This window comes from Leopardus geoffroyi, chromosome C1, assembly GCF_018350155.1.
Source record: "Leopardus geoffroyi isolate Oge1 chromosome C1, O.geoffroyi_Oge1_pat1.0, whole genome shotgun sequence".
Taxonomy (NCBI): Eukaryota; Metazoa; Chordata; class Mammalia; order Carnivora; family Felidae; genus Leopardus; species Leopardus geoffroyi.
In genome coordinates this window covers 183,530,901-183,552,971 of record NC_059328.1, presented here as the reverse complement: position 1 = coordinate 183,552,971, position 22,071 = coordinate 183,530,901, and the positions used below count along the sequence as shown (strand labels likewise).

At 37.9% G+C, this 22,071-nt stretch overlaps 1 protein-coding gene across 11 annotated transcripts in view; it reads left to right on the top strand.

The window, feature by feature from the left end:
- Positions 1 to 22,071, top strand: part of ANKRD44 (ankyrin repeat domain 44) — a 343,429-nt gene that overhangs the window by 318,673 nt on the left and 2,685 nt on the right. For 3 of the 11 annotated variants that reach the window (XM_045480609.1, XM_045480605.1, XM_045480604.1), the window contains exons 26-29: positions 1,234 to 1,316; positions 2,433 to 2,524; positions 3,318 to 3,353; positions 4,843 to 9,185. In XM_045480609.1, coding sequence (XP_045336565.1) covers positions 1,234 to 1,316; positions 2,433 to 2,524; positions 3,318 to 3,353; positions 4,843 to 5,090 — 459 coding nt within the window. In that variant the 3' untranslated portion in view covers positions 5,091 to 9,185. Of the gene's footprint in view, positions 1 to 1,233; positions 1,317 to 2,432; positions 2,525 to 3,317; positions 3,354 to 4,842; positions 9,186 to 22,071 lie in introns of those variants that run through there. The other 8 variants (XM_045480614.1, XM_045480613.1, XM_045480612.1 and 5 more) reach the window with 4 other exon arrangements.

Genomic DNA, 22,071 nt, shown 5'->3' with positions numbered 1-22,071 from the left:
TTTAAGCCCAGATGGGCCTCTAATAAGATCACAACTATTTACACTCTATCAGAGTGCATTAGAATGAAAACTCCAGGGACACTTCTGAAATTACATTTCAGGGGCTCCCTTATAAGGCATTATAATGTGATGCCAATGGACACCGGTGATGGTGGTTTATTTGAATATAGTGACAGTTAAAGGTGTTGTTTATACCCATTGGTACCAGAAGTCTTGGTTTTTCATTTCAGTGGTTGCATTTTCTCAGTTCATGCTCTGGGAAGCCCATGGAAACCACAAAAAAACTCAGTTTCATAAAGTTTGTTTCAAAGTGTAATGTTTTCATGAATAGAAGTACAATGATCTTCAACCTTTATTGTGCAAATGAATCACTATAGGATCTTGTTAAAATGCAGGTCACAGTTCATGAGATCAAGCCCTGCATTGGGCTCCCTCTCTCTCTCTACCCCTCCCCAGCTCATTGTCTCTCCCTCCCCCCCCCAAAAAAAAATAAATAAATAAGTGTTTAAAACAATGCAGGTCTGAAGTGAGGCCTGAGATTCAACATTTCTAACTCCCAAGTTAAGCTGATGTTGCTTGTCTGTGGGACGCACTTTGAATAGCAAGCGTTTAAGAAACTATGACCCCTTAACAGGGCATAGGCCTGAAGTCATGAAAGTGTCTCTGACTTATCAATTAATTTTTTAAAATTATCAACCATCTCTTATAAGATATAAAGATATCTTCCCCTAGTTGAGGAAGAAAAGAATGAACTTTCCTGAAAGAGTTCCTTCACAACATAATGATAAGTGATACTGATAATAGATGCAATGGAAATTTCAGGAGTAGATGGGTCACTGAGTGTCATTGAGGGCTTGAGGAAGGAGATGGGACTTGACATATGTTTCAAAAGTAACGTTGACAGACTTATATGTTTACCAGCTGACCTTGCTGAACTAGCATCTCCTTCAGTTCTCTGAACATTAATTCTGCTGTTACCTTAGAAATATTAATAATTTAGATTAGAGTTCCATTAATCAAGTCCTAATAGACCTTATCCAGAATCTTTGAGAATCTAGCATCCTTTAACCATTTGCTTTTTAGAAAAAAAAGGAATTACTCAGAAATAGCCTTAATAAAATGTTTTTAAGCAAAGAATGTTCATTTTCAATTTAAAGCAAAATCAAGTAATTTTGCAGGAACTTTTCTGTGTTTCTGTCTTGTGTTTCTTATTTTTTTTTTTTTCTTGATTAGGGTCATGAAAAATGTGCCTTGTTAATACTTGACAAGATACAGGACGAGAGCCTTATTAATGCAAGAAATAACGCACTGCAGACGTAAGTGTGACTACTACAGTTGGATTTGGACATAGTTGTTTATTCATACTCATTTCATAGTCGTTAATTCAACAGATATTAAGAGTGTGCTGTGTGCCAGTCTAGCACTGAGGAACACAGTGGTGAAAGACATAGTCCTGGCTTCTCCTTCAGGAAGTTGACAGTCACATACTGACAAATGCTGACCAAGCTAGACATTTTTAGTTAGAATCTTTATTTTGATATGCCTTCAGAGAATTATATAATATAATACACTACCATTATGTATTCTTACGGGAAAGTGACAGTTTTATAAATCAGGTTCCTCGAATACATTTGAAGGGTTTCTAAGCAATTTGGCTTAATTACATTTTAATACAATTCAGTGTACTCCTCAGAATGGAAGATCTAAAGGCTGATTTGTTTTCCATTTTAGGAAGTTCCTTATGCATTTTAGAGCAAAGGAGTATTAGGATTTTTTTTCCATTAAGTTTCTTAAGAAGTATATAGCAGAGATGAGTATACTGGGTTTGACATTATTCTTTAAGGTATTCGAAATTCAACAAAATATTGTTTAGTGCATCTAGTAATAATAAGGAGGTTTGAGATAAATATATATGAGTGATATTAATACCAATCATGTTGATGGACAGTGTGAAACAGTCATTCAAATGCTAGAGTAGAAAGCAAGGGGTAAAGAGCCTTCTAGAAAACATGCCAGAGCTTGCGTTCTTTTTCTGACTCCCTATATACTGTTATTAGGGTTGTTTAAGATGCAGAGTATTTGTAGTATCTGCAGAGAAATCTGGACCAACATGGAAGAACAGTTGGATCATTAGCACCTGGAAAAGATTTAGTTGGCAAATATTTTTATTTTAAATAAAATAAAAGATTTAGTTGGCAAATATTTTTATTTTAAATAAAAAAAGATTTAGTTGGCAAATATTTTTATTTTAAATAAAATAAAATTTTATTTAAATAAAATAAAATTTATTTATTATTTAAAATAAAAATATTCGTGTACTATTTATAGATTCTTAAGTATTTTTTTTTCCTTTTAGCAATTCAGCTACCCAAAACGACACATTCTCATACAAATATGCATCACAGGTGACGTTAGGTGTTGTCTTGTTTCAGACCCCTCCACGTGGCTGCACGAAATGGCTTGAAGGTGGTAGTTGAGGAGTTGTTGGCCAAAGGGGCCTGTGTACTCGCTATAGATGAAAATGGTAAGTGGAAAAAGTAAGCAATCACCACAGGTACCTTACCTATGCTGTGAAGCTAGAGGAAGATGAGAAAGATAGAAGCTCATTAAAAAGGCAGTGAGAATTCTCTACCCTTGGAAGTTTGTGTGTGTGAGAAATCAAACAAGGATAATTTGTCCTGTCTGTCTTTGTAAAATACGTAGTCTACCTGTAGCCCACCAGTGCCTTCCATTTTGCATGTAATGCCAGCAGCTGGTCTCTGACTCCTCAGCGTGGTGGTTAAACTGTTTTAGACACACTGAAAAGCTTTCAAATAGGCATTCAAACTTCTAACTGCATACGCTGAAGAGTTAGAGACTATCCATGTCATTAGTGCATGCTCAGGGGCTCAAAGAAAAACCCAGGTCTTTGTATTTCAGTTCATTCTGAGATCAAACTTTTTTTTTTTTTCTTTTTTAAAGAACAGATCAAAACTCATATTCTCAGTATGGATATTTGGGGAACATGAGTATATTGTTTAATTAATTTCTAGGCTTGAAAGCTTCTCCTGATCTGTGTAACATTCCTTTTCTAAATGAACTAACTCTTAACTCTTAGCAGAAGCTTTCTACTCTGCTTCCTAAGAAATTTGGAAAGCTAATGAATACCAGAATTGTGTTAAACTACCATTTTAAGCACAAGGCCTATAAACCGCGGGGAACAAAAGACGAACTTCTGGATATTTATGAACGATGTAATTTTTAATGTGGCATTAATTGTGGCATTATTATTTATAAAGTATTATAATTAATGTAACTCAATTAACTGCTTATTACAGGTATTGGAACTAGCAGCCCATGCCTATTTCTCAGAAGTAAGCATTAGCCATATGACATTAGCTAATTCCTATTAGTTTTTGTTTTGCAGCCCCATTTATCCTAGCATGTACCCCCCGCTCTTTCCCCAACCTGACTCATCTAGGAGGCGCAGAAAGTTCTCTATTTCTCCATCTCCTTGGTTGTCCCACCCCCCCTTCCCCCTCACCTTCTTATCCCTACTATGTATCTTAGGGTTGGCATGCAGTTTTTCTCCAAAGTGACCAAAAGAGATCAAAGTAAATTAGTTTTGTCTTTCTCCAGGGTAAGCCTGCTGCATTTGAGGCTTGTCCTGCCAATAGTAACCTCGGGAATGGGAGGCCTGGGTTAGTGGAACTGAGGCCTTTCTTAGAGCTTAGCTGTATCCCAAAGGCCTGGGAACAATTTGGGGCAGTTTTGTACAGCAGCACAATCATAAATCATACCTGTCTATTTTTATTGGTTTTCGTACTAGAGAGAGGAATAATCTGTTGGGGGAAGGAGGGCAGGAGCAGAAATTAGGTCAAGTGTTGATAAAACAACAAAAGGTTGGGTTTTATTAAGCCAGTTCCTCTGAATGAATGAGGGAGAGGTGGTAGGAACTTTGCCAACAGAGAAGATAGGCTAACCCTTTCAGGTCAGTAGAATAAAGGCTGGGTAGGGATAGTAATTAAATCAAAGAATTGATCTACCTCCCCGTGCGCCTGTTGCACGTATTGAGATAGTTTTCTCTTCTGGATAGGACACATCAAGTCTAAATGGTAGAGAATGACATGACTCGACAGTCATTTTTCCACAGTTGGGATTTGGGACTTTGATTGGTGGTATTGGTATTTTTTTTAATTCTATTAAATTTCCGCTAATTGATAGTAAATTTCAAATCACAAACAACCAGTGCTTTCCTGTGTCTGATCTGCTCAAATGATTCCATTTTCCTAGAACTAGTTAATTGGTATAGACTTTATATAAATATATACAGAGCAACAAATCTGCATTAGTCACTTTTACGGACATCTGATTTTCAGTATCTCTCCTAACCTGACACACAATTACCTACGATGGAAAGTCATTGTTCTCAGAATGAGAGTGCTCTGGCCCAGGCCTGAGGCGCATGGTGTGCGTGTGCTCTCAAGTGGAAACACCTTTGTGGTTGTCCTGTTGCTGGTTTTTTTGTGTGGAATTGTGTCCCATCCCTGCCCCCTTGTGTTTCTGTTCACTAGATGAAGACTAGAATTCTGCCTAACTTCGGATAACATAGTGCTTGTTGTCATGTAAACTGAAAAAACAAAAACAAACCCCAAAACCCTTCATGAAGTGTCTCCCTCTCCCAGTTCCCTCTAGCCTCACCCCTAGCATGACTCATGGGAAGTAACTCCTCTTTTTGCCTGGCATGATTTCTAACTCAACATACATCTCCACGTGTGAGGTCGTTTGAGATGTACTGTGGAATGCTCACGGCGCCTTTGGATTTCCTGGACTAACCACTGCCTTGTCTGCATTTACGCCCAGGTCATACCCCGGCCCTGGCTTGCGCTCCTAACAAAGACGTGGCTGACTGCCTGGCCCTCATTTTGGCTACCATGATGCCTTTTTCTCCTCCCAGTACAATGACGGCTGTCAACTTCGTTTGTTTTAAAAAAGACAATTTGAGCAGGACGACCCTCTCCAATCTGGGTAGTATGGTTAGCCTGTGCAGTAACAACGTAGGCTCAGAGGACGGGTACAATGAAAATGATTCTGATTCAGAAACGTTTTGACTTTGGACTGTAGAAGCTTTTCCCTCATCACCCATAATGGAAGAAGGGAAAGAAATTTGACTTCCAGGTTTATGTTGTGTTCAAGTGTTATCATGGGCCTGGGCTTCCAGAAGCCTGTAGAGAAGGAATTAATCAAACCCAGAGAGGGCAGCTAGGCTGTAGGACAAAGCACTCACACAGATGGGCGCCAATTTTTATTTGTCTTTATGTTTTCCTTAGATCTAAGATACTTCTGTGAAAGTCTACCTCTCATTTAAGTAAGAAGTAAAAAATGCATTTAATTCTTTTTCTTTTGGCATAATGCAATTGAGAGGGAGCGGTTCTCTATAAAGAATTTTTTTTCATATACTCACGCAGTTGTGAGTTCTAAGAAGCATATCAGTATGACATTCATGTCCCCTGGGAGGGGATGGAAGGTATGGATAGGAATTGCCTCAAATCTCTTCTCACTTTGATGTTTACTTCCTTACTAGAAGCCAAAGTAAAGGTGTTCATCTTCAGAAATGATGCCTGTAATAATCTTTTTGAGGGAGTCCAATTATTCATATATCTTCTCTATAATACGCACTTAAATATCCAGAACTTCTTTCCAAGGATTTTGTCAAAGTTGCCAGATGAATGGAAAAATTCACTGAAAATTGAAGTTGCTTTTTTCATTTAACACAAATATGGCACCGAATACTCCCTGTAACAAGTCTGTGAGTAGTTTTCACCTGACTGATTGAATCCAAATCTATGTAATAAAAGTTCAGGTGAAAAGTTGTATTGCACCAAAACTTTGAGACATATGCAAATTTAATATGAAACTACCCTTTATTTATTTGTTAATTCATCCTTAAATCAGAATGCTAACTTTTTAAAAAACATCAGAACCATCGACCTTGTTTATCAGTAGTAAAATGTTAAATGAGCTTCTCAGTCAAGGTCATGCCAAGTGAGTGGAAGTGTGACTACAGAAGGAAGCAAAGGAGGTGAAAGCAGAAAGTAGAAATGGGTGATGTGGAAATTAAAGCCAACTGATAGTTACTTGATGATCAAATCAACATAGTGAATACTGCGTCTGCTCCCTCTGCCAAAGCTTCTAGGTCAAATGGACCCCGTTCTGCACCTGGAATAGCTGTACAAAAAGAAGAATGAAACTCTTTAAACATTATGCACCTACACACGCACACATAGATGTATGTGTGTGTGTGTGTGTGTGTGTATATATATATATATATATATATGTCTGTAGTTCATCAACCAGCTATACGTGAGGACCAAAATGCTTCAGTCTAAAATGGAAGAATTTAATTGTTTTCCTTCAAAATGGAAATGAGAACTGAAGTAGCTTTTCTATGGAGTTCAACTGTAATCTTTTTGTGTAACAGTCTTTGTTGTATTTTATATTTCTTATGACACAGATTTCTAGTTGATGGCTTAACATTTGTAACTGAGAATGTGTTGACCAAGGCTTTTTTTTTTTTTTTTTTTTTGCCAAACTAGAGAAAATGTTCATATACTTTTGATGTAAATGTGTTTGTATTTATTTGAAATGAAACAAATGTCGAGGAACATCCGTTGTTTGTTCTCTGTGTTAATTGCTGTGTGCGTGACTTGGAGTAACAAAAAAGCAGAAAAACCCTCTGGACCCTCTCTGGGCTAGCCAGCAGTCCTGGGCCAAGCCCAGCATTTCCCCTGCTAAGGTTGCCAGCCGACCCTCAGGTTCTTCCGCGTCGGTTGGAGAGGGGTGCGACATCCAGGGCTCAGCCCCAGTCTGTAGCCAGCCTTGAGAGCCTAGGAGACACTGCTGTCCTTAAAGCTCTTCTGCGAGATGAAAACTCAGGTGGGTGGTGGATCATATGCACAAAGGTGGCCCAAAGAAAGATGCAGGAACTATTCTGAACACGCTGAAAATCTCACGTGGTCCCCCAAACGGAATGGGAAATGATATCAGTGTGTGAGTCCATGTACCAAGAGAAGAAATACAAATCACCAGCTCAAGTGCTATTTTCCGCTTGAGGAAGAAACCGGAGAGAAACGTGTTGCATTCGGGCGGGACTCTGACGTTTTATAATCAGTTCAATTTTCACCCTGGAAATTTCTCTTTTATAGCGTGTGTGAGATATTTTTAAAACAGTGTTCTATCATATCTGGATCAAATACACATACCGTATTATATTTTTCATCTAACTGTAAAAGACTTTACTCTTACTCTTTTAATATTCTGGATATAATTAAAAACTCACGTTGGGTTCTTCACAGATGAGAACTTGTTCAAAGGACTTCTAGAATTGATATTAATTCCACTGACGATTTTTGACACCACCAACATTGTTTTTTAAATTCTTGGTGTTGTGCTCCCCTCCTTCCTCTGTCCTTTTTGTTTGTTTAGGGAAGATGAATTTTTAAAAAGTAGATAAATTGCTAATGAGCAATAATGACCTTGTCTTTACCAAAACACTGAAAGTAAGGGAGATCCAATGCTAAAAAAAAAAAGCACGATATACTGTGGTGTCTTTTCTAGAAGTGAATGGAAATCTTTCTCCATTGGCATTTAAAGCAGGAAAGGAAATGCCTGCTTTTAGTGGGTGAAGCAGCGTTCACATTTTTCCTGCAGAGTAGCCTAGAGATACAAGGAAGGTTGCAGCAAAGCGGTGGCGGCCATGGACATTTCTCTCCATGTAGCTGGATTTTGACTTCTCCCCTCTCTCACTGATAGAGGGAGGACAAAGGAACAAAATGAAATCATGCTCGCTCTGAATTGTTCATTGAATCAGATCTCTCTCCCACACTCTCTCAGTTTCTCCATTCCCCAAGACCAAATTTTTTTCTTTAGGAAATGACTTTTAAAACTCTGAGTTCTGTGTGTTTCAAGTACATCTCGCAGAAATAAAACTAGATTTGCATCATAGTTTTCTAAGAAAAAAAAAATTATGCTTTTAACTGAGTCTTAGCTGTTTAGCGCTTTTACCTAAATGTGTTGTTTTTGGACTGTATTTTAACCACAGCCACAGGGATCATGTTTCATTGCACTTAACCTATTCGCCGTGTCTGCCTATCCTTGGTAAATACATTACTATCTCCAAATTGCCTAAAATCTGCTATGATTCTACAGTAAAAAGCTCAGGGGATTTCTATTTATCACTACTAAAAGGGCACCATAGTATGTTTTGGTACTTTAGGCAGTAAACAGCTGCTTGATTTTTTATTTTATTATAAGATTAGAATAAGAACATCAAATGGATTTGCTGCACTCGTTATTCTTTGTACTGTTGAGCAACTTGGTTTGCTTATCTGTTGCATTGGTTGAAGAACTCACCCCCTTTTTTGTCTTGTAATATGAAGTTGGAGTGCCTTTTTATATTTGTATATTCTGAAAATGTTCTGTGAAATGTTTTGTATTTTTTTCGTTTGAGTGTTATCGGAGCAATATAATACCAGTGAGTTTTCATTTCAGCCTTTCTTTGAATGTATAAAGTGTCTTTTTTTCCTATTTCCCCTTTACCTGCTTTGAAATGAAAATGCCGAAGTTTTCTATGGGAATTATGTTGAATTTTGCAGTGCTAAAATGCTTTCTTCTTACAAAACTGTAAACCATAGGTCAATGTTCTAGGGGAAAAGCGTTTTAAGATAGTGACAATCTGAGTGTGTGTAAAAATGTAATTTTATGCGTTTCTTATGCAGTGATCTAAAAATTCAATGCAAATATCTTTTGTTTGGTAGTTTCGTCTACATATTTTATGCTTTAGCATGTGCAATATATCTTTGCAAAGCACGATGATACAAATCTGGTGCCAGTGTTATATTTTGCATAACATATTTGTAATCGCATAAAATACTGTTTGATGATTTCAGTGGGATTTTGTCTGTAATGTTTTCTTATGTAAATTGGAGTTGAATGACTCTGGTAAATGTCATGACTGTAAAAATGAAGACAATGACTTTTAGTTCAGTGAATGACTTTGAACCAATCTGAATCTTTTCAAGCACAGTTTAATACTTTTTCAACTACTGAATGCTAATAATGTAATGAAGTACTTAACTGTAATATACTATGGAAATGCATTCAGATGGTTATTTTTACAAATAAAAACGGTACAAATATTGTTACAATTTGTGTCTGTCTTTAATTTTTCCAGTTTATGGTCATTTTACCAATTATTCCGCTAACTTAAATCTTGGTCGCCACCGAAGCCAAATTGTCCTTAAATTTTGAAAATTAACAATCAAGATAGAAGTGTATTTCCAGATTTGCTATGTCTGTTTATACCAACTCAGTTAGAGGGGGAAAAGTTAAATATGTATAATCGTGTTTATTGTATTTATTTGTGCTTCCAATTTTTTTGGCAAAGGATCTGAGCTGGCGTGCAACAAAGGACACGTGATAAACTGGAAGTAGAAAAATTGGGACAGAAAAAGAGCACAAATATGGGAACCATAAGATTTAATACAGTGGCTCTGACTGAATGGGAGCTTGCTCTAGATTCCTAAGGCACTCACGGTGAGAGGGGCAATGTGACTGTGTAAATCACATATCTCAGAAAGGGGGAAGTCTACTGGGTCCTCAAAATTGTGAAATCAACCACACTTATCTTTGTGGCTGCCACCATTACCCTTCAACTGCTTCATTGCAATACAAGGCCCCACCTCACTGCACTATCTCAGAGGTGTCAATAGAATTTTCTCTCTTTCTCACATTCAGAATTCCTCCCATTAAGTAATAATTTCAGGGACAGTCCTTAGAAGCATTAAGGAACAAATTCCCAGGGATGCCGTTTCCAGCTGAAGAGAAAGAGACTCTGGGGTGGGGCCCTCTGGAGTTCCTCAAAGCACAGTGTTCTAGAGTGCTAGCAGTTCTTACGGTCTAGCCCAATCCCATCATGAAGAAACTGAATTCCAGAGAAATTATATAATTTGCTCAAATTTGTATAATTGATGATCTGAATGTACAACCTGTGCCTATAGATGTTCTTTCTTTTATGCCATCCTGGCAATAATGTTTTGTGATTGTTGGGGTTGTTCCTGCTTAGAGATGTTTAGGAAGGTTTTGTACTTTGCAATGTCTCACTCCTTATTCAAATATACAAATGTTGGTGCTTTTCATTCTGGACGACTGTGAAGCGTGAGTCATACCACAGGTAGGTACTTCATGTAGTTGAGAGCTGAGTGTCTATATTAGTTACCTAATGCCGTGAAACAAATTACCCCAAAACTTAGTGACTTAAAACAACAAATGTGTATTATCTCACAGTGTCTGAGAGTCAGGAGTCCAGGCACAGTTTAGTTGGGTCTTCTGTTGCAGGGCCCCTCATGGGTTGTAATCTTGGTGTTAGCCGGGGAAAGATTCATTTCTAACTTACTCATATGGTTGTTGGTAGATTCCTCATGGGTTGTTGGACTGAGGGCTTTTGTTTCTTGATGGCTGTTCACTGCCTTCAATTCCATGCCAAATGTTTCCATTCCCAACAGGGCCAGGTCCCAACCTGGTAGCTTACCTCACTAGAGCTAGCAAGCTGAAAAAAGCCAGAAAGAGAAAGTATAAGACAGAAGTGATGGCTTTTTTAAGTTTTATTTATTTTTTTATTTTTTGAGAGGGAGAGAGAACAAGATGGGGAGGGACAGGGAGAGAAGGAGAGAGAGAGAGAATCCCAAGCAGGCTCTGCACTGTCGGCACTCACGAACCGTGGGATCGTGACCTGAGCCTAAATCAACAATCAGACGCTTAACGACTGAGCCACCCAGGTGCCCCAGAAGTGACAGCTTTTAAACTGCATATTGAAGTGAAATTTCGTTATTTTTTCCATAATGTTTTATTCATAAGAAGCAAATCACTAAGTTTGTTCCATGTTCAAGGGACCAAAGGGTCTGACTACCAAGAGGCAGTAATCACTGGGAACTATTTGGGAAGCTATTTATCTCACTGGATCTATCACAATGTCCTTCCAGAGCATAGCATCTTCCTAGAATAACTTCTTCCCAGTCTTGCTAAGGAAATTGTTTACTTGACTTCCTAAATTCAAGAAAAACATAGGGATCCCCTAATTTCACCTGTGCTGTCATAAGCAAGCAGAAAGGAGCCGATGGCTTCTGCTACAGTAGCTGTATTGTTGAACGTTGCTGGTGCACTTTGTCTCCAAACCACTTGTCAAAGGATCCTTCTAATTCCATTCAGCAGGTTTAGATCCTGTTACATCCGCCCCTTGTGTACCAGAATTAGCTTGCAAGGCACAAAGGCATTCAACTAAAAAGCTATTAACGTAACATAAAAAATGTTGTGGGTCAAAGTGCTTTATGAATTGCCTCTGGCAAATTTCATACTGAAGATACATTTGCTGTAAAATATAAAGCAGCAAAGATAATGGCTGTGCCATTCATTAATTTTCAAGCACTCCAGGGGGTGATTGGAAACATGAGCTCTGGGACTGGCACAGTAACTGTGGGTGGGAGTAAACTGCTACTAGCATTTACTAGGCCAGGGGTACCACCAAATGTCCCACCAAACCCAGCGTGCAACCACCCTGTCCTCAGTGCTGGTGCTCTGCCACCTCACAACTTATCCGCCTCCTCACCATTTTTGCTGAATCATTTCTTCATCGATTTGTTATTTGTGAAGCCAGCCATATTTTTAACTATTTTTTCACAGGAATTGCATAAACAGGCTCAAATATGTATACCTGTTAAAGAGCACTTACAAGTTTAAGAAAAAGAATTTCAGGGGTGCCTGGGTGGCTCAGTCAGTTAAGCAACCAACTTTGGCTCAGGTCATGACCTCATGTCATGGCTCAAGAGTTCGAGCCCCATGTCGAGCTCTGTGCTGACCACTCAGAGCCTGGAGCCTGCTTCGGATTCTGTGTCTCCCTCTCTCTCTGCCTCTCCCCTGTCCTCTCTCATGCCCTTTCTCTCTCTCTCTCAAAAATAAACTACCGGGGTGCCTGGGTGGCGCAGTCGGTTAAGCGTCCGACTTCAGCCAGGTCACGATCTCGCAGTCCGTGAGTTCGAGCCCCGCGTCGGGCTCTGGGCTGATGGCTCAGAGCCTGGAGCCTGTTTCCGATTCTGTGTCTCCCTCTCTCTCTGCCCCTCCCCCGTTCATGCTCTGTCTCTGTCCCAAAAATAAATAAACGTTGAAAAAAAAAAAATAAATACACTATTAAAATAAATTGTAAAAAAAAAGAAAAAGAATTTCAGAAGCAATGTTGACAACATGGTCCCTGATTGTGTGTTTTTCCAGAAAAGAGCACATGCAAGTGAGTGGAGAGGAGAAAAGTACTGCGCAGAATTGAGACACTTAATTCTTTTGTTATTTTTTTCAATTTTTTTTTTTAACGTTTATTTATTTTTGAGACAGAGAGAGACAGAGCATGAACAGGGGAGGGTCAGAGAGAGAGGGAGACACAGAATCCGAAACAGGCTCCAGGCTCTGAGCCATCAGCACAGAGCCTGACGCGGGGCTCGAAGTCACGGACCGCGAGATCATGACCCGAGCCGAAGTCAGACGCTTAACGGACTGAGCCACCCAGGCGCCCCAATTCTTTTGTTATTAAATACACGAATGCATGTATGCAGATATACATTCCTTGTCTTCAGCAGGGTATGATCGTATCTACGTCCAGGTGGGGGAATTCTGTTCACAACGATGGGGCACTTGGCCCACAGTCACATAGCAAGATCTGGCAACAAAGCACTATTGTCTCATGTTCTCTCATGTTCTCTAGGCATTGGTAGACACAATTTCTAGGATACTTTTTTTTTAAATCTTTGTGGCTACCATCACAAAGATAAATGACGATTTAATGAAGCAAACTTAAATTCTAGAAGGATTTTATAATTTTCAAGGAAAAAATAGTGAAGTGAAGTGGTACTTGGAGTAAAAAAAAACTTACCCAGGTTTATATTCAGTTGAAAGCACCCAGCAAGTTTGAGAACTTGAATAACTCATATTTCTTATAGTCGGGATTCCTAAGATTTACAAACATCTAAGCTCAGATCTTAATGACAAGTTGCCAACCATATAAAGACCAGAGGAAAGAGAACAGTCAGTGCCAACACCCAAAGGCAGGAGTGAATGTGGTATGTTCCAGGAACAGAAATGGGGCCAGTGTGGCTACAGACTTGTAGGGTAGGAGATGAGCTCAACAGCAATCTGGAGCCAGATCTTATTAAATTTTATGAGCCAGAAGAAGTAGTTTCTATTTTATTCTGAATGTGATAAAAATCCACTGAAGAAATTTAAGGAGAAAAATGGCTGTGGTCCTATTTTGTTTTTAAAAGATCATTCTAGCTGCTGTAAGGAAGAAAGAGAGGAACCCTAGTGATCAGTTCAGTGGCCACTGCAATAGAATAGACAAGTAAACATGGTGGCTTGGAATGGTGTGGCAACAAGGGAAATGGAGAAAATGAGGAAATTTTGGAGTATTCTTGAAAGTAGAGTTGGCTGACCTTACTGATGGTTTGATGTCAAGTAAATAGTCTAGAGTTTGGCAGAGAGGCTGGGGCTTGGGTCATGTGAAATTATAGATGACCATGGGAGATTGCCTTGGGAGTAATAGGGAGAGAGAAGGACACTGAACCATGGGCACACCAACATTTAGAGGTCAGAAAGAGGAGAGGACCTAGCAGAGAACATCAAAAAGGAATGGCCAGTGAGGAAGGAGGAAATGCAAGAAAACAAGGTATCTCTAAAACCTGGAAAAGAATGTCATGGTAAAAGGAGCTTCAGTTGTATCTATGGTCTCAGTCACTTCTGGAAACTCAAATAAGACATGACAGAGTGACGTTGGGTTTGGCAACATAAAATTTATTAGTGATCTTTGTAAGAGCAGATGCATCAGAGTGGTGGGGGCAACAATCCAGAGGATAGGATGAGGAGATAAAGAAAGCAGAGAAGCTGAAGGGAAAAAGAAAAGCAAGGCAGTAGTTGAAGGAAGCTCTGGAGACCGGAGAGGGTATTGTTTTTTTAAGATAGGACATGTTTTATCATATTGATGCTGAGGGAGTGTCTGGAAGAGAGCAGGAAGAAGGTCTGGGAAGCGATGGAAAGTAATTTTGGAAGGAACATTTTGGAGCAGCAAAGGAAGATTGCTGATTAGGGCTTAGTACATTTGAGATTTATGACCATTAATTTAAATGATACCAGTCATCCTGATGGGTTTTTCATCAGATGTCTGGGTACAGGCATAGAATAAGTACATAGTAGGATTTAAAAAGGGATAGAGTTTTGTGAGGCGAGTCAAGGGAGCTATGGAACTATGGTGATTTCAATAGATATGGTTATATGGATCATGGATTCTAAACTGGGTAAGGAAGGAAGTGAAGTCATGAGGGAGGTTATGGAGAATGAACAAGGGGTAGAGTCACTGAACTGAAGGTCTTGGCAAGATGGAAGAATTGCTGAGTTGTAGCATCAGAGGTGATGAGCTAAACATGGGATGCCTGAGGTAAGGCTTTCAGAGGTGGCACAGTTTTGATGACAAACCTAAAGAGTGGGTAGTTTAGGATGATTGAAGGAAAAAGCATTGGAGGTGCGGAAGTAAAAACTGAGGAGGTCAATATAATGAAAGCCCCAAAGCCATTTCACATAGTATTTGAGTAAAATTGATGAGAAAATTTGGCCATTTCAAAACATCTGTTATTCAGGTTGTTTACTTTAAGTTGCTGTAGACTCAGAGTTGATTTATTATCAGACTGAAGTTTGGTTCCAGGATTAGGATGATGCTTTTAAAGAAGAATGGTCAAGTGCATTTCTGTTAAAAACAAACAAACACAAGAAAAAGAACCAACCAGACTTTCATTATAATAGGATGACAGGTTTCATGACCATATGGTTTAACCTAAATGTGTTTATGATGCTCTCCAGAAAACATGACAGATGGTTAAGAGCCACAGAATGAACAAAAGGAGTGTATGGATCAAACATCTTAGTAATAACAATGACAAACTGAATACTTAGCAGTAGGCTTTCCACAGAAGACAAAAAACTAAAACCACTGGAATTCTGTCTTGCTCTTTAAGTGAAAACTAAATTTGCCTTCAAATGTTAAATTTTCCTGAAAATCTCAATTTTCAACTAAAAGGAAAGAAAGCTAATTTGTGTTTATAATTTCCCTTTGAACTTCTTGTTTTTTTAGAAATGATTTCTCCATTTCTAAGTGCATGCCATGTTTCTATTTTACATTCTTTTTCAGTCTTGAGTTTACTCTTTGCTGTTTCATTATTACTTCAAATCTAGGATGATTTTGCTAGAGGAATGTTACCTAATGATTCATTTTCTGCTTAACTTCATTCACAAGGGTCTACCCATTAGCATGTAAATTTTGATGGGGCTGCTGGGCCAGTTTCATTTTGGCATCAGTGCTAACAAAGCTGATAAAGGGTTCAGTTGGTACCATCTGGGAGTTTGCTTTGTGATGTCACAGCTGACACTAGAAATTAGATTGAGAAAACTAATTAATTTCCCACAATATATTTTAGATATGGAAAAAGAAAAGCCCTTCAGGGTGCTAACAATATTTCCTAGAGATAAGAACATATTTTCTAGTGTATATTAATGATCCATCCTCATTTTTCCAGCTGCCAGCCTCATGATCTGATAGTGACCTGGATGGGGAACAGAGGACATTCTTATTAAGCTGCTGGTTCTGACAGAGCACCAAATAAAAGTCATCTTGTCGAATTAGTCGAGCTACTTTTTCAATCAGAGTGAATAATAAAAATAGCCCATACCCGCTGAATACTTCTGTGCCAGGCACTGCTGTGAGTGCTTTCCATGTATCAACCCATTTCACCCTACCTAGAAGATAGATGTTATTATAACCCCCCAGCAATACACAATAACTAGTGGCAGATCTGGGATTCAAACTTAGGTGACTCTAGAGTTCATAATCTTAATTACCATATAGCATGGTAATTTCTTCTATGACAGTAAATATTTGTATGCAACAGGGGGTTGGTAAACTATGGTCTGTGGTCCAAAACCAGCAGCCACTTTTTTTTCAATAACAGATCTATTGAAATATAATTGATATACCATAAAATTCACTCTTTTAAGGTATAAAATTCAATCATTGTTAGTGATTTCAAAAAGCTCTGTAACAAGCACCACTATCTAATTCTGGTAAATTTGCATCACCCGAACAAGAAACCCCATATACATTAACAGTCATTCTCCATCCGCTCCTTCTCGCCTTCCCTGGCAACCACTTACCTACTTCCTATCATTATGAGTTTGTCTATTTTGGACATCCCATATAAATGAAATAATTCAATGTATGTCCTTTGTGACAGGCTTCTCAGCATAAAGTGTTCAAGGTTTTTCCATGTTTTTTCATGTATCATTACTTCATTCCTTTTTATAGCCAAATAACAACTTGATTGTATGGATATACCACATTTTGTTTATCCATTCATCAGTTGATGACATTTGAGTTGTTTCTACTTTTGAGCTGTTATGAATAATGCTGCTATGAACACTGTATACAGATATTTGTATGGACTTGTGTTTCAGTTTTCTTATGTTTATATGTACAAGTGGAATTGCTGAAATTTCTGGGTAACTCTAGATTTATTTTTTGAGGAACTGCCAAACATTCCATCAACAATATATGAGTTTCAATTTCTCCACACCCTTATCTTACTTCCCATTTATTTTTATTACAGCCACCCTAGTGGGTGTGAAGTGATATCTTATTGTGGTTTTGATTTGCATTTCTGGTTCATGACTAATGATGTGGAGCATTGCTTTGTGTGCTTATTGGTTATTCTTAAATCTTCTTTGAAGAAATGTGTATTCAGTCCTTTACCCATTTTATTTATTTTTTTAATGTTCTCTTTTAGAGTTTATTTATTTTGAGAGAAAGAGAGCTCGCAAACACGAGTGGGGGAGGGGAAGAGAAAGAGAGAGGGAGAGAAAGAATCCCAAGCAGACTCTTCACTGTTAGCACAGAGCCCAATGCAGAGCTTGATCTCACGAATTGTGAGATCATGACCTGAACCAAAATCAAAAGTCTAAGGCTTAACTGGCTGACCCACCCAGGCCCCCCTCAATCCTTTGCCCATTTTAAAGTAGAGTTATTTACTTTTATATTGTTGAGTTGTAAAAACTTGTTATATATCCTAGGTACAAGTCCCTTATCAATATAGGATTTGCACATTTTTTCTCCCATTCTATTTTTTTTTCTTGATTGTGTCCTTTGAGGCACAAAAATTGTACTTTTAGTATCATATGTAAAAAAAAAAACCACTGCCTAATTCAAAGTAATAAAGATTTACTCTTATGTTTTGTTTTAAGGGTTTTATAGGTATAACTCTTACATTTAGAATCCGTAAGTCAGTTTGAGGAGTATTGCCCAATTTACTATATTAAGTTTTCTGGTCCATGAACATGGAATGTCTTTCTATTTATTTAGGTCTTTCTTTTGACAGTGTTTGGTAGTTTTTACTGTGCAAGTTTTACACTTCTTTTGTTCAATTTATTCCTAAGTATTTTATTCCTTTTGATGCAACTGTTAAAGGAATGGTTTTCTTAATTTCACTTTCAAATTTTTCATTGCTAATGTATAGAAATACAATTGATTTATAAAAATTTATCTTGTATCTTGCAAACTTGCTAAACTTGTTTATTATTTCTAATAATTTTTTAGTGGTTTCCTTAGGATTTTCTATATATAACATCATGTCATCTGAAAATGGAGATAGTTTCACTTCCTCATTTTCAATCTGGATACTTTTTATTACTTTTTCTTGCTGAATTGCCCTAATGAGAAGCTCAGGTATGATGTTGAATAGAACTGGTGAGAATGGACATCATTATTTTGTTCTTGATCTTGGGGGGAAAGAATCCTGCCTTTCACTATTATATATGAGGTTAGTTGTGGGTTTTTACAGATGCCCCTTATCAGTTTGTGGAAGTTTCCTTCTATTTCTAGTTTGTTGAGTTTTTTAAATTATTAAAGGGGGTTGGATTTTGCCAAATGCTTCACTGAAGATTTTGAGATGATTGATCATGTGGTTTCATCCTTTGTCCTTTATTAATGTGAGTATTACATTAATTTTTTATATTGAATCAACTTGGATACGTGGGATAAATCCCATCTAGTAAGGGTGTATAATATGTTTTATACATTGTTGGATTCTGTTTCTCCCCATCTAACCTTAGCAGGGGTCGGGGAACCAAGGCCTCTGATTTCATTAGTCACTGGATCACATCTCCCACAGTTCATGTAGAATTCCCGATTTTCCATGGGAAGCCAGGAGGGAAGATGTCAAAGAATGACTGGTTTGAATATCAAGGCTCCCAGCACTGTGGGGTGACTCACCAACCATTCCCTTGCATCGCATTTCTCCCCTATATAATTTCTGTTTACAATAGAATGATAGATAAAAGTTTAATGTCTATAATATAATATCTATATATTGGTAAACAGAGAAAACACAATTTAAAAATAGAAAAAGTATATAACTAATTTACAAAAAGATAAATATTTAATAAGTATGTTTTTAAAAATCTCAACATCACTAGTAAGTAGGGAAATCCAAGTTAAAGCAAGAGTTATATTATTTTTTACTCAAAAGATTGACAAAAAGTTTTAAAAAGAGTGATACCACCTGCTGCAGGCCAAAAGACAGGAACTCTCCTACAGTGATAGTGGGTATGGGAACTGCTACAGTAGGACAATACTGTATTTCATCAAATCTAAGATAGCAATTGTAAGACTGTCTAGTCAATTTAGGCTGCTATAACAAAAATCCCATAGACTGGGTGGCTTGAACAACATTCATTTCTCTGCTTGGGAACTGGGAATTCCAAGACTAGGTGCTGTAGATGAGGTATCTGGTAAGAGCCTGTTCCCTGTTTCTGTACCCTCACATCATAGGAGGGATAGGAAAACTCTCTGGGGTCTCTTTACAAGGGCACAAGTCCCATTCATGAAGGCTCCAGCCTCATGACCTAATAACCTCCCGAAGGCACCACTTCCTAATACTATCATGATGGAAATTATATTTCAACATATGAATTTTGAATGGACACAAACATTCAGTCTATAGCAAAGATGTACCATTATTTTATCAAAGGAAGAGAATACTGCCAATTGAACAATGATACAATACTTTCTTCTCTTTGATTATGAGATGCATCCTGATCTTAAAGACATTAAATGTGAATGATAAAATATGGCATATGATAATACTAATTAAAATTAGAATTAAATCCTTTTACCAATCAGTCCTACCCTATGGAATCTATGCTGCAGAAATAAAATTGCAGCTAAGCAAGGGTGATATTTAAAATATTTAACAGCCAATATGGTACAAATGCCTACCAATCAGAACAAGACAACAATCAAAACAGACACCAATAGGCCTGCCTCTAACATTCTCAGGTCCTGAGCAAAACAGTATAAGTGGAAGCTTTTATACCAGATGTTGAAATACTTAAAAGTGAAAAAAAAAAAAAAAAAAAAAAGCTAAAAAGATCATTAAATAAAATATGTTCTCTCACCATACTTTGACAAATATGCCTTCATGACAACCTAGAAGAACCGGTTTAGATGTAAAAATGTTGCCTTCGTTGGAGTTCTAAGTCAGACCACTGTAGCATAGGGAAGGTAGCCTCCCACCTTCAACCTGTGGCTCGTGACTCACTCCATTTGCTTCCTACCTACAGCCTGATCCTTCACCAAGAGGAGTCTTACATACGTATATGGATACCTTGCTGGCACAACCAAGCTCTGTTTATACCTTCAGCCCCTTGGTTACCCCTTAGGCCTATGGGTGTTTGCAATGGTGGCATAAGTTACCCTCAAGTGGATGGACATAGGAAAATGAGCCATGTAGCTCTGTTATTAGAATTAATACTTTTGGGTAGGGAATTGCAGCATCTTAGATATCAAAATAGTCTAATAGAAGGTCACAGATTACAATCGGGCACATCTTTCAGCTACAGACTCCTTGCCACACAGGGAGGAACACAACTGGAGAAGGACCAGAGCATTGCCTTCTAGTATGGGACACCAGTCTAAAGCCAATACTGCTGGCCAGTATACTTTTCTAGCAACTACAAGTTGACTATTAGTCCCTCAGAAAAGCAGTGAAATATATGCCAAAATATTTATTGGATTTTTTAAAGCTTTTATTTTTAAGTAATCACTACACCCAATGTGGGACTCAAACTTACAATCCAGAGGTCAAGAGTCCCATGCTCTACCAACTGAGCCAGCCAGGCACCCCTGTCTGTTGCATTTATTGTTAGTGGGAGAGAAAAAACGGGAGACAATTTGAATTCATTCTGCTATATCCCTACTATGGAATGATATTAAGCTATTAAAAATAGTAAGTGTGGTTAAGCAGTACTAAGTGTGGTTTAAAACAAGCAAGTTTCACTGAAATGTTTATAGCTATAATCCCAACATCAACAAAAAATCCATATATATGTTTATTGGCATCTATCTGCTGCATGATGGCAGGACTTACCCTATAATGTTAGAGGAGGAGGGTATAAGATAGTGGTGAAATTGCAGTTAAATGGGAAGATGTGCATGGCATAATGTTAAGTGAAAATATAAAATGTAGAATATAAAATTGTTTTATATCACAAAAATAGATAAAAATTTAACGTATATTTGAAAAAGGACTGAAATATAATATAGACAAATTAAAACATTAATTTAACTATGTGCCAGAATTGTGGGCGACTTCTGTTCTGAATTTATGTTTACATTTATGTTTATTGTTTTTGCAATAAAGTTTTTAAAAAGAAAAGATGCTTGAATGCACAACAGGAACTAGGAGGTAAATTTTAGTCATTCTATTTTGTGGTAGGTTAATACCGTTCATTAGCACAAGCTCCAAGTTTCAAAGTTAGAGAGGAATGAAGAAAACTTGGAGATGTTCCAGTAAAACCACAGATACGTTAAGAATTGAGGAACACATCCTATTTGTAAGAGTAAGAGACAACCTAAATAGTTTAAGGTTACCTTGAACTGTAAAATATGGAGATTTGAGTCAGTAATTTCTCATATCCTTTCAGTTCTAACAATTTTTTGTTTTTAGACTAGATCTGTTGGTCAACAGAGTAACTGCCAACTGCCTGTAACATCTGAAGCAGAAAACTAGGAATTTGCATACGCTGGGAAATAAACATGATTGGAGGCTGACTGCGCCATTAGTCGTTCCACCGAAAGAATTTCTTCCAGACAGAAGAGATTAAGATGTGCTCTTCCTCTTCTGAGCAAGAAAATACGTGGGTTTTAACTGCTGCATGACAAATTTAGGGTCATGAAGAATGACTGGGGAAAATGTAGAGCTAATAAAGAAGTGGTGGATACAAGACCGATTGTAAAGTCCCTTTACTGGAGACTTTCAGAATTAAGGCTGTCACTCATCATGACAGGATCGTGTTAGAGAGATGTCAGTTGGCCAATACGCTCCATAGCTCAGAAGTCTTTCAAGCACTACATGTACAGCCATCTCCTCCAGCTTGTTGTTTCATGGGTGCTCAAACACATTTATTTCCTCTCACCCTTGAACAATCTATTGTAGCTATGATATTCAATAGCATCAAAATTCATCCTGCGTCCCCAGGCTGAAACCAGACAGACATCCTTGACTCTTCCCTCTCCTTTGCTATAATTATACAATGGGTTATGAAGTTCTGTTCCTTCTGTGCCTTCTAAAAATTAAAAAAAAAATTTTTTTTTAATACTTCTGTGCCTTTTAAATGTCTTTTGGACCAATTACCTCATTTCCTTATCCAGTACTCCTGTTTCAGACCCTCATCAAAGGACACTTAGATTACTGAAATAACATCCTAATAAGCTCCTTGCCTGCAGTCTTGCCCTTCTTCAATCTTTTTTCAAAATTGCTGCCAAAATCTATCCTTTTTAAAAGTCAAGCTCTTTAGCCCGAACCACCTGCCCATCTCTTCATCTTCATTTTCCATCACTCATACAGCTCAGCCACCCTACACTATAGGCATTTTGGAAAGGACTGAGGTCCTCCCCTTCGC